The following is a 13749-nucleotide window of genomic DNA, read 5'->3' as shown; positions in this document are numbered from 1 at the left end:
CATAAAAATGAGCCAAAAAATAGACTCCGAATCAATTCTCAGACCTACTGCCAATTTTTAGAAGACACTTTCTTCAAGCTGTGCTGCAGGAAAAAGTCTGCATCTTTCAAGAGGACTTAGATTTTTATGCAAGACAGGGCTTGCATGGCTGGCCAGGAAAGGCGATATGACCACCTTCTTCACCCGATTGGGAACTTTTGTGTCTTTCTTCTGCAGGAAAATTCCAGTGAAGGTAAAACTTGCACCTCTGAACAGTGTCTGGGAAGCTGTGGTTGCAGCTGCGCAAAAAAGTTGATTATGACCAGATTAAGAAACTGCCTGACTCCGCGAATGGAAATCTTGTGATTGTTATTGAAAAGAAGGGTGACTATATTGGTCACTGAGGGTTTTTTAATTCTTTTTTATTTTATTTTATTTTATTTTATTTTATTTTATTTTATTTTATTTTATTTTATTTTATTTTATTTATTTTTTTATTTGTTGTTGTTCTCACTTTAAAATGTGAAAATAAGCAAGTGAGATGGGAAAAATCTTTGTTTTTCATTTGGTTGCATAATAATTCTGCACTCTAATAGTTGCCTAATACGCTTTTGCATGTAGATATTCTCTTAAGAAAGCCTTTTTACGACTTAAATGTTCAGGTTTGAAGGTTTTATTAACATTTTGGATTGACCAAGAGCACTGTAGGTGTACAAGAACATAATGAATCCTCAAAAATACAACTTGCCTAATAATGGAAATCCATCAAACAGACATAAATAGACATTTGTATCACAGACAGACAGACTGAAAACAGATAATTTTGCAGGTGACCTTGTGACCCTTTGGCTGCATTCAGAGGGATTACTGTTAAACACTTCAACATATTACAAATAACAAATAATAAGATATTAGTGATACAATATCTGATATTAGTGATATTAGTGTCTGATATTAGAAGCGACTCTTTTTTTCCCCTGTAATATCTTTTTTCACCTGGGGGTGGCAGCAAAGCTCCAAGACTCAAACCGAGAATTCTCAGAATTTGAAGAAACGTATTGATTTGCAGGTTCAGTAAAAAATCAAAACACTATTAACGGTGTTATAAGTCGTATTACATCGTATTTTAAGACAATCCCCATATTAAGACGGAGAGATCCTGAATGGATTATTAGTGCAACATCTTCATCCTCTACCCGTGTTTACAAGTAGATCATTACAGCTGGTTGTCATGGTAACGAGGGGCTTCACACCCTGGATGTAAAAGGGGGACGACGGTGATGACGAAACACACCTGAGAACAAACAGAAGGAAAGGGAAATTATTTCTTCTATTATTCAGATATAAGACTTGCACCGCTCGCCTTGCAGAAAAGCATTGGGAAAGTTTATTTGAAAATAAAATCTAAACTCAAGGCTGCTGGATAACGCGTGTACATGTGTGTGTGTGCGTGTGTGTGTGTGTTAAGTCCGCAATTTGCGAAACAGTACCACAAATGAAGTAACAATAAACTGTTGGCACATTTCTAAAGTGAGTAATGGTTACAGGGACCAATTTACATCACCAGACTGCTTTGTATTCATCGTTTTGCATTATTTACTTTCTGTAATTAAAAAAACAGCAATCGTATCCCCCGTCCATCAGGGCAAACACACATTTCTCGTGAGATTAAATTTAGCCGTCAAAGCGTGAACCGGAAGTGTGCTCGTTTTTTGTTTTATTTTGAAATATTAAACGGAAGTGAGTGATCTTGCAACGTCTAACTTGACGACTTTCTCGTTCCCGGACTCCGGCGGAGAGAATGTGGCATTCAGCGCGAAGGAGGAAGAGGTGGCGCAGCTGCACCCCAGCGACCTTCTGACCGAGGGGAAAAGTTGTTGTGACGCAAAATCCGCGTCGGAATTAAAATAAGGACTTGCGACGCCCGGAGACGAAGTTCTTGTGGCGTACGGGAAGCGGACTTTGCGGGGTATATTAGCACCGGGAATACTCTGCCAGCTCCCCGGAGTTCTGCAACTGCCACCGTGGTTTGCAAAAGAAAAGCGTGGATAGGGTGTTTTTTATAGAGGTGAGTACGTCAGACGACGTTTAAATTAAAGTTCTTTTTGACGAGCGATATAGGTTTTCCCAACTTTGGTACAAAGGTCGTAGTAAGCGGCAGAGTTGTCTCCGGGGTGTTTACATGCCAGACTCCATTCACAATTCCCTCGATTCTCCGCCTCACCGTGAAGCCACTCGCATATATTTTTCTATTTCGTGTTTTATTTCGTCTCATTTCGGTTTTGACACGTTAAAATTGAACATCGACAGCATCTCCGAGGCCCACCCGACAATTCGGCTCTGCTTAGCACAAACAGGAGGTTAGAATTTAGCGTTAATGCTTAAAACTAAAACGTGACAGGGGATACAAAGTTCCCAGAATATTGTAAATAAAGACATTTTCAAAACGGAAATCTAGAAATTTAGAGGAAAAAAACAGCCCGTTTAACCCTTTTGCCTGTGCCTGCATTGAAAGGTAGGAGAACACTTGTTTTGATCGTTTTTATGGAGTGTGGTTGGTGCCATTGAACTTCCCAAACTTTCCCAAACCGGTTTACTTTATTTAACATGTGTCTTCTCCTGGTTGCTCACTTTAATACAAATCCCTTTTAACAGAAAAGGATACGAGTCACCGAGAGTGGCTTAGAATTCGTAGAATTCCACCCTCATTCCTACAGGTTCAGGAAAAGTCTTGATCCGGTGTTTTTGAAACGTCTCCAAAGTGTTTCCGGAGCCTGCGAATGTTCAAATAATGTGTTTTTATCGTGTAATCTGGTCACCATTACTGGAGTACTACATTTTATACGGGGTGGCAAATTACACAGCATCAACACATCACAAGAGCTTCACAAGCAGCGAGCAAGCCACCGTACTTGTTACAAAATGTCATGAAACTCAACCCCTGCACCGGTTTTAACTTTTCCCTTTCAGAAAAAAAAAAAACACGGTGGTATCCGGCGTCTCCGTGGATCAGAGATCGCCACGGTGACGTCGGCGAGCATTGTTCTCTTGTCACGGATGCAGCGAGAGGACAAAGCGCCCGAGGAAAGTGGAAGAAAACAGGGACGTGATGGGTGTAAATGGGAATGACAGGTCGGCTTCGCCCGGCCCACCGCCGGTCCGAGGCAGCCCGGTTATGTAACCGGCTAGTTGTACTCAGGAAAACAGAGCGGGGCTGAGCGGTAGCGGGCCCACCCTCCTGCTGAACCTTCCCCAAAACACTCTTTGTTTATGTTGCAACAGTGTTCTTTAAATGTCTCGTGCACGGAGGTGGAGGGGAATATCCGTTAACAAGCTTGAAATTGTTTCCCCCCGGAGAGCTTCTCTGCAGACTTTCCATGCAACACCCCTTTTTTTTTTTAGTTGTTTTTTTTTTTTTTTTTTTTTTTTGGTGAATCGGTTGTTTGTTTTTGTGTAAAACAAAAAAGAAGAATCCTTTTTTATGTGACTCACGGCCTCGTCGGTGAAGGGAATCCGTTGTTGGTCATGATTGAAAGTTGATTATTGCTTGGTCCCGATATTGGTTTTGTCCAATTTTGACCATTTCTGTTTGTTATTTTCCCCCCGATATTTCAGTTACCGTATTTTCACGACTATAAGGCGCACATAAAAGTCTTAGATTTTCTTCAATATCATAACTTGAGCTGAAATTTTCGACCCATTAACATAACAATGAATTTTGTTAAAAAAAAAAAAATTGCAGTCGGACCCAAAGTGTTATTTGCTATGAACAAAAATTGGATACCATATTTCACGACTATAAGGCGCACATAAAAGTTTTAGATTTTCTTCAATATCATAACTTGAGCTGAAATTTTCGACCCATTAACATAACAATGAATTTTGTTAAAAAAAAAAATTGCAGTCGGACCCAAAGTGTTATTTGCTATGAACAAAAATTGGATACCATATTTTCACGACTATACGGTGCACATAAAAGTTTTAGATTTTCTTCAATATCATAACTTGAGCTGAAATTTTCGACCCATTAACATAACAATGAATTTTGTTAAAAAAAAAAAAAATTGCAGTCGGACCCAAAGTGTTATTTGCTATGAACAAAAATTGGATACCATATTTCACGACTATAAGGCGCACATAAAAGTCTTAGATTTTCTTCAATATCATAACTTGAGCTGAAAGTTTTGACCCATTAACATAACAATGCATTTTGTAAAAAAAAAATTGCAGTGTTATTTGCAATGAACAAAAACTTGATACCGTATTTTCACGACTATAAGGCGCAAATAAAAGTCTTAGATTTTCTTCAAATTGTGCGGCGCGCCCTATAGTGCGGTGCGCCCTGTGTGTGTTGTTGTTGTAAGGCGGACGTAATAGAGAACACCATGAGAACGTTAAAGGGGGAAGTGTTGGTGTTGATCGTATATAAAAGAACGGGTATGTGCGTTATGCAGAACATCGTTGTTTTAACAACCTTGAAAACATCGCCGACAAACACATCACTAACATGGACCAGGTGCCGCTCACTTTCGACATCCCAGTGATTCACACTGTGGAGAAGAAGGGGACCAGCATGGTAGCGATGCACACAACGGGGTACGAAAAGTCTTCTTGGAGACCACGGTTTCACTCAGATTGGAAAGCAGCGCCGGGCGAGTTACGCCACAATTTGCGAATGGATTGTAGACGCTCGGGCTGACGTGTCTGCCGGCACTGGTGTTGGAGCTTTCGCAAAAGCCGGCATCATTTCGGAGGAGCCGCGCGGCACGGAAAGTGACTCTCACAGTGAAGAAAGTGAACCCGGCATGTTGGATGGAGATTTAGCGCAGATGTTCAAATCAGAAACAGAGGATGAGGACTTGGATGGGTTTGATTGATGACGATTACCAGTAAAAAAATGTGAATACCGAACTCAGTTTAGCTCCCGCTCTGTTTTTAAATACGCGCACTTGTATGCGTGTTTGTGTGTGTGTTGTTGTTGTAAGGTGGACCTAGTAGAGGACACCATGAGAACGTTAAAGGGGGAAGTGTGGATGTGGATTGTTTAGAAAACACGCGCCTTATAATCAGGTGCGCCTTATAATCAGGTGCGCCTTATATGCGTGCGTTAAATACAGGAATGGCACACATAACTGAGACTGCGCCTTTTAGTACGGTGCGCCTTATGGTCGTGAAAACCCGGTAATTTTGCGCCCTCGGACAGCCCCACTCACAGGATCGCCGGTTGGATGATCTGTTGGATCATGAGACTAAAATGAAATTAGATAGGGGGATTTATCTTGTTGCCAGACTCCAGCTTAAAAAATGAATAATTCTAGTTACAGCCCAAGAACCTCTTTCCCCAAACCGGAAACCGAAACATTGAATTTCATTGTAAACAAGCGAGATTTTGTTGTAGTAAAGGGTGAAGGTGGGGTCCGGTTGCGGTCGCCAGCCCCCGCCCGGCCCACGCCGGCCCTGACCTGGCCACTGGCCTGGAAGAGGAAGCGTCCTCGGCGGCTGATGTGAATTCGATGCACGGCGAGCGAGCGTTTGATCTGGGACGAAGCCCCCGAGGGGGGCGGCGGGGGCCGGTCAGCTGATCCGCCCCGCTGGCCTGAAATATCAAATAACTGAGTGGAGTTCGAGCTCGCAAAGCACTGCGACACTTGGATGCAGCGGAGGGAACCGGAAGGAATATCCTGCCTACGTACAGTTTGGGTTTCGGTCCAAACCCTCCTCACCCGATCCCAAAATCGCAAACGCCGTGTGATGTTTAACTGGATGAGCCGCATGCAGTCAAGCGTCCGCAAAAACCGCTGAATGAGAAAGTGATTCAAGTCGTACATGTTTGCACGATGTAAAACCTCCTATCTGCAGATTTTTCGATTTTGTGTTTTTGCATTGAATGGTGAGAAATGGGACGGCACCACATTTTCAGTCTATCTGCAAGATAATCCCGCCCTTTTTTGACATAAATGTCACATGACAAAACTCCTATGTGCACAATGAAGCAAAAAAAATGAGGAAAAAAAAAACACTCATCTGCACTGTCAGTGGTAAAAATACATGCTATGTATTTTTACATACATACATACATATTTAGCATGTAAAAATACATGCTATGTATTTTTAAATTATAACATAGAAATATAGTTTATGAACAATAGAATATTCTTGAAAGACTATAATCAAATGAAACGTTTTTTTCATTTCCTGAAAAAAGTGTATTTTTCAGATAGGAGGTTTTGCATTCCAGCCATTAATTTGACCTTTTAACTTTTTTCTAAACCGAGAGCCATTAGCTGTTGCTAATGATATCCGAGCGCAGTAAATGCCATTTTTTTTCCAGCAGATATGTAAAAAAACAACATTTGAATTAATTTAAACAAAAAAAAAAATGAATAAAATAAAATTAAATAAAAAAAAACTATAATGATAATAATAATAATAATTAAAATAAATAATAATAAATAATAATAATTAAAATAAATAATAATAAAACAAAAGAAACAAAAGTGTACGGCTGACGATGTTTGCACGGACCGATCTGGAATCGTGGCGATGTCAGTCGCTGTGATTTATGACCTCTTGTTTTCTGTCCCCGTCAGGTGACCTCTGGTCTCCCGCCTGATCCAGACGGAGCGCCTCAGGTTTTTGATAATCAGTATCACAGGACGCTCCTGGCTCTCCCACGCCTGGCCGAGGACGTGGGGCGTCTCACCAGCGGAGGCCTGAATGTCTGCCGCGCCCAGTATGTTGCTCTGAGGCGGCGGCGGCGGCGGCGGCGGCACTTTAGCGTCGAGCTGTTTGAAACGGGACGATGGGGAAAGAGCAGGATCTGCTGCAGGCGGTGAAGAGCGGAGACCTGCCGTCCACTCAGAAGCTGCTATCCAAGCTCAAGACCGGCAGAAACAGTAAGTACCCCTCGCTCTTCACGCCGCGGCGGGGGGTCCCCCATAGGGTAGACATACCGATTCGGGGTTCGCGGGGCCTCACAGCAGGGGTGCGCGCTCAATATGGCCGGCAGGGAAGGGTTCACAGCTCACGACAACAGGGTTGGCGCTACACACTCGCTGCAGACGCATTCAACGTGAACTAAAGTTGGCTTGTTCTCCGCTTTGGGTTCTCCAGAGAGCATTTAACTGTCTGATCCAGGGGTCGGCTACCTTTAACACCCAATCAGCCATTTGGACTTAGTTTCCGCGGAAGACTGCAGATGGAAATTAGCTATGAGCTATAATCTGGTACAAACATCTCTGCCTCTGTGCTTAATGTATTTGTACACTGGCCTAATAAACTTCTAAACAAACAAAGAAACAAACAAGAGAAAACACCGGGATTACAATTACTTTTTGACGTTTAAACTAAAGGTACCGCTGCGTATATTGCTTTTTATGACCTTTACACTTTGTATAAACAAGTGTGTCGTGTGTTGCTCACTAAATCCACAGTGCCACAGAGAAAATTAACTTTTATTTTTGTAATGAACACATATTGGACATTTTGAGCTTTGGAATTTCAGATCGTGTGGCGGAGCCTTGACCTGAATTTCAAAAATAAATTGGGAAAAAAAAATCACTGTGTCAATAAACAATAAAAAATAAATATTTGCAAAATATCTTCTTAAATATTTATTTTACCTGGTTAATGGGACTTCTGCGGGCAGCATCTGCAAATTGGGTCTATACCGGCTTCTGCGAGGTTTATTTTGAGCATCGAAAAATATAGAATATCATTTTATTTTAATATTTCAAGATCACAATAATCTTCCGATTTAGAACTAAAATAAAAAAAAAAAAGGAATTAACACAAATAAATACCGGAGCCGCGGGTTGCCGACCTCTTGTCTAACCAATGAAACCTGGCCATCGTGTGTCGCTTTGAAGCACGTTTGTTTTTTTTTTTTCTTTTTTTTGTTTTTTTTTGTTGTTTGTTTTTTTTTTTTTGGTTCAGTGCTGTGAGTCCGGCGTGGGTCGGCCCGCGGGTCCTGCCGGGCTTAGACATGTAAATGGCGTCCCCAGAGGGACTTCCTGCGGCCGATCACATGACACCCCTCCATTGTTCTCCACCTCAACACACCCAATTTATCAGCTAACGTGACACTGGAGCTCGCCGTCGTCGTCGCAGATGGACGGCGCTGTCGTCGCACGTCTGCACATCTGCCGTCTGCGGCGCTGAAATTTGTAAACTCCTTCCAATTCAGGCTGGTTCAGATTCCTGCACATTTTATTTGATGTAATTGAAATAACAGCGAATTTGATTTTGCAGTTACACAAGCGAGTGTAAATAAATGAACCGATCCCTCGACATAAGAATAAGAACAACTTTATTTATCCCGAAGGATATTGTTGTGCCGGAGTTTCAAGTAAAACATAATAATAATAAATAATAGTAAGAAATTGTATAAACAGTAAAAAAGAAAAGGGGGGGAGAATAAGAAATACAAATACAACTATAAAGTGTCAAAGTCAAGGCTATAAGGTGACGTCATCGTACTTTGCTTACGCCGTCGTGCAATTTGATGCATTTTTATCGTGAGGATCTTATAAAATCTGTTCTTTGAAAAGAAGATTTAGAGTATTATTCACTTTCAATTGATAAATCTCCCATCTACTTTTAACAACACTGATCCGGATTTGCTGAGCATGAAAATAGAGCTGATCATGACAAAAAATAGCTTGTCTTCTTATGTTATTGTTGGTGATGCTTTTGTTTGAAAAAATACTTAAGTTTATATTTATATGCATTTTACTACTCATGAATTAAGTTTGTGAATTTGTGCTTAGTCTTTCAGTTTCAACTGTATGTTGAATTTCAAACATGAGTGAAACAGAAAATGTATTAATGAAATGACCAAGTTTGAAGAATTATTGAAGAGGCATCTTATATCCAGAGATTATATTTGTCTGATTATGATGAACATAAAAAAAATAAGATATAACATTTTTGCAACAGTTTCTAAATATAAATGGTCACTTCAGACCAGTTGCAGACCAGTTATTCATTTTTCTTATTATTCAATTGATCCTTTTTTTACATTCACTCTCTTTATCTCAAAAACATCACAGAACAAGTGGTTTCACAAGAAATTTGCATCGGAAATCAGAAATTTAAGACAAAAACATTGTTCATACTTTTATTTGCACATCTTGAGGTGATACTTTTGATGCTCGGCTCACTTTCACTCATTCATTCATAAACACCTCCTTGCTAGATATTATCTTACAACCATAAAATCACCGACGCTATTAAAGGTTTGTGTTTCTTCTGTGGCAGCAGGGAGTCCAGGGCAGCATCAGCACAAGGAGCATTAATCTTAACTAATCCTAAATTAATCTTAATTTTAGCGTTTAAAAATTTGTACCCATAGGGATCTAAATGTGTGATTTGAATTGATTGTCAACTTTTTATTTATTTATTTTTTATTTATCTATTTTTATCAGCGATTTGCATGCCTTTATTTCCAGGAAAAGTTTAATATCCTGACTTTGTCAGTCTTCTGACATGACAACTCAAGTTCAGCATCCGCAGAAACGTTGCTTTCCTAACGGATCCCTTTGAGTCGGCATTATTTCCAAATTAAAATGAAACTGATGGAATTTAAACAGCGATTTTGATTTATTTATTTATTTTTTTTTAAAAAACAACAAATACCAACAACAATAACAGATAACAAAAAAAAAAAAAAAAAACGACCTGGCGATGTTCTTCTCCTCTTTTTCAGACGGTAATCAGTTCCAATCCTCAGGTCAGACAAAGAAAGCATAAACAACCTCATCCTCTGTTTCCAGGATGTTGCTCCCGGTTTTTCGGGTCATGTGACCCCCAGTCCTCCCGACATCTGCTACAGCTCGCAGATGGCGGCCGGCTGGGATTAACGGAATTATAGTATCAGTGGGATTGGTGATGGGGGGGGGGCCGTCTGGTGTTATCAAACGCTACTGAACCGAATTCAGTTCCAACGGAATCCCGTCACCTCGGTTTCCTTGGAAAGTCTTCGCAGAGAAAGCGACCAGGGAGATTTGTGGCGGTTTGGCGACCCGCCGCCCGCCGCCCGATTATTTCGGTGATCAGATTCTAGTCCCGCGTGTCTCCCGCTTCTTTTTTTTTTTCCAGCCCCGTTCAGTCGGGACGAGAAGAGACGTGAGATTGTAGGATGGGATTGGAAGAAATATACATAGCATTGACCGGCTATCTTTAAATCTACGCCTGAGCGCGGGAAAGGTTGCGACTGTCAATTTCTTTTTGTAACTCAAGCGTAATATAATTCAAGTCATTTCTCATTAACTTTATCATTTTGTTAATTCTTTCATTGCTACATTCAAACCTGGATTCTTCTTCTTCTTCTTTTGGCTTTTCCCTTCAGGTGTCGCCACAGCGAATCAACCTTCTCCATCAAACCCTATTCTCTGTATCCTCCTCTCTCACACCAACTACCTTCATTTCTTCTCTCACTACGTCCATAAATCTTCTCTTTGGTCTTCCTCCAGACCTCAAATTCCAGCATCTTTCTACCAATATACTCACTCTCCTTCTCCTGTCCATGACCCAATCATCTCTGACCTTCTCTCCATAGCATCTAACATGTGTCGTCTCTCTGATGGACTCATTCCTGATCCTCTCCATCCTGGTTGTTCCCAAAGAGAACCTCAGCATCTTCATCTCTGCAACCTCCAGCTCTGCCTCCTGTCTTTTGGTCATTGTCACTGTCTGTAGACCATCTCACCACTGTCTCCTCCACCTTTCCTCTCATTCTGGCTGATGTTCTTCTATTTCTTCGTACCCCGGAGACTTTTCTCCACCCATTCCAACCTGCTTGGACCCGTCTCTTCACCTCTTTTCCGCACTCTCCGTTGCTCTGGACTGTTGACCCAAAGTACCTGAAATCCTCCAGCTTCTTGATCTCCACTCCCTGTCGCCTCACCGTTCCACCCGAGTTCCTCTCATTCACACACATTTACTGTGTCTTGCCGCGACCAACTTTCTCCTTTCCAGAGCATACCTCCACCTCTGTAGATTTCCTCCACCTGTTCCCTGCTCTCACTACAGATCACAATGTCATCTGCAAACATCATGATCTGATTCCTGTCTCACCTCATCTGTCAGCCTGTCCATCACCACTGTAAACACGGTGGTGATGTCTGACGGGGGGTCAGAGCTGATCCCTGATGGAGTCCCACCTCCACCTTGAACTTCTCTGTTACCCCTACAGCACACCGCACCACTGTCTCACAGCGAGCATACATGTCCTGCACCAGTCTAACATCCTTCTCTGCCACTCCAGACTTCCTCCTACAATACCAGAGCTCCTCTGTTGGCCCCCTGTCCTACCCCTTTTCTAGGTCCACAAAAACGCAATGGAACTCCCTCTGACCTTCTCTGTACTTCCCTCTTGGCATTCTCAAAGCAAATACTGCATCTGTAGTACTCTTAGATTCAAAACTGAATTATTATTATAAAGATGATCTTATTATAAGAGAATGATTGATATTGAACCTATGAAAATAGTGATCTGTAAAGATAAGATTAACTTCATTGATCCCCATTGGAGAAATTGCTTTGTCACAGCAGTTAACAGTTATAATGTCAACAAATAAATATGAATATAGATGTAAATAGAGAGATAGAAGATAGCAAGACATCCACAAATCAATAGACAGCAGCGAGAACAACAACATAAAGGAACAGTTAGGGTGAAAAATAGACAACAAAAATATAAATAGAGGTACAGAATAAAATAAATAAACAAAAATAGACAGGATGCCTGCAGGCTGGAACCAACTAGGATAAGAAGCACAGCAGAGTTAGGACATGTGAATGGGTGAGTTAGCGAGGTCGTGGAAGCAGCAACAGGTGGTGGATCAGAACAAACTGTGGAAGTGATTTTAAGGAGATGTTGGTTTGTAGAGAAAAACAAAGGAAGGGTCTTGAGCCGAGCCGCCCTGAGGTCTCTATGATTGCTGTTGAATTTACTGGCGAGACTCATCGGGGGTCCCTCGTAAACCTTTCGGCGTTCCATCCAACTAAACAAACAAAACAGAGCCGGTTAGCATCCGTCTCATTAAACTGCCTCATGAGTTATTCATGAACTACAAACCAGATCCGGCCAATCAGCACAACTATCCTGCATATCCGGCATTTACATTTGGTGAACACTTGAAAAAAATCTGCATTTAAAACAGCAGGGTAGCGATATTGCTAAAATAGAAGTTAACTAGTTGAAATAATGAAACTAGCCGTGAATCTTCCACGGGGAGTCACGTTAAAATGCACTTTAGTCGTCAGAATTTTCTCATCTTTATGGAAACAGATCCATCATGTCTTCTTGAATGAGAAGCATGATATGAGAATTACAAAAAAAGAATTGTTTTAAAAAGATATCCTGAAAATCAGCAATGGACTCGTTCCTCAAAAATATAACATGGGATTAGAAAATGAGGAAAATTATATGCATTAAAAAAATATCTATATGAATGAGGAAAAAGAAATTGTCATTAGGAAATGTATATCTAAATGTTACATTTTAACATTAATTAGTTGAACAAAGTCGGACATTTTCTATTTGTCAAAACACCAAAAATTGATGTTTAAATAAGATTAGATAAGATAAGATATTTATCCCGAAGGAAATTGTTGTGCCAGAGTTTCAAGTAAAACATAACAATAATAGATAATAGTAGGAAGGAGGGAGAATAAGAAATACATTAAAATATAAAGTGTCAAAGTTAAGGCTATCAAATGTTTTCAAATCTTTGTACTTAAGACCTTAAAACACTTGATAGCCTTAACCTTGACAATTTATATTTTATTGTATTTCTTATTCTCCCTCCTTCCTACTATTATCTATTATTGTTATGTTTTTGCTTGAAACTCTGGCACAACAATTTCCTTCGGGATAAATAAAGTTGTTCTTATCATATCTTATCTTATCTTAAGGTCTTAAAAAGTACAAAGATTTGAATGAAACTCTTACGATCTTTCATTCAGATCCTTTTCAATTCTTTCCAGGTTAAATATTTTTAATTATAATGTCTCTTTTTTGTTTGCATATACAGTAATTTGCCGCAGTGTTTGGTTTGTAAGTTTGTACGTATTTGTACCGCTTCAGTATTTACAGCCCAGCTGAACTCAACAGCAGATCGGATGATAAAATAGAAGTGGGAAAAGAAAATGTTCACTTCCCTGGGAGTGATTTGTTGCAGTGAGACGGCTGATAAAATCAAACCCAGATTTATTTGTGACACTCAAAAAAAAAAATCATTCTCCGTGGCTCATCTTGTTTCTGCTGCTGACAGAAGGGAATTGTTATCTGGGACACCGAGATTCCGGATGTTTCCTGTAATAATCCCCTCTCGCAGCGCGGGGAGCTAACAGACGGCGTCCAGGTTTCTTCCTCCGGTCGGTAAAAGGCGGAATAGTTTTGCGGCGATTCGTCCGTGCCGCAGACGAGCGGATTTGAACGGAGGTGTAAAAACCTCTCAGACGCTGACGACGTTTGCCCGTCAACTTTGTTGCCGCCCCGCTAAATGTTTAATTTGTCCACGAAGCCCCCCCGCGGGCCCCCTCGGCCCCGGGTCATACCTCTAGAGGGAAACAAAGATCCTCTGTGTGCCCGGGGCCCCCGGGGGCCCCGCAGGACCCGCGGCCGTTAGGGGATCCATCCTGACGCTTTGGTTTTCCTTTAGCTCAGCTCGCTAACATGATGTGAATTGGAAGGAGACGAACAGAAGGAGGCTCGGATTTTTCTTACAATGCGTTGGAGGGCCGATCGTCAACGGCCAACGGCCA

The 13749-nt window shown here is 41.1% G+C and overlaps 1 protein-coding gene across 4 annotated transcripts in view; it reads left to right on the top strand.

Annotated features, from left to right (window-relative positions):
• Positions 1-1776: 1776 nt before the first annotated feature.
• caskin2b (CASK interacting protein 2b) overlaps positions 1777-13749 on the top strand; it is a 72459-nt gene continuing 60486 nt past the window's right edge. For 3 of the 4 annotated variants that reach the window (XM_086154178.1, XM_086154177.1, XM_086154175.1), the window contains exon 1: positions 6636-6875. In XM_086154178.1, the coding sequence (XP_086010304.1) occupies positions 6782-6875 (94 nt within the window). In that variant the 5' untranslated portion in view covers positions 6636-6781. Of the gene's footprint in view, positions 2048-6569; positions 6876-13749 lie in introns of those variants that run through there. The other variant, XM_086154174.1, reaches the window with a different exon arrangement.

This window comes from Fistularia commersonii, chromosome 10, assembly GCF_037954325.1.
Source record: "Fistularia commersonii isolate RoL2024-O1a breed Wild chromosome 10, RoL_Fcom_v1.0, whole genome shotgun sequence".
NCBI lineage: Eukaryota > Metazoa > Chordata > Actinopteri > Syngnathiformes > Fistulariidae > Fistularia > Fistularia commersonii.
Note: the sequence above shows the minus strand (reverse complement) of the source record. Positions and strands in the feature narration are given on the sequence as shown.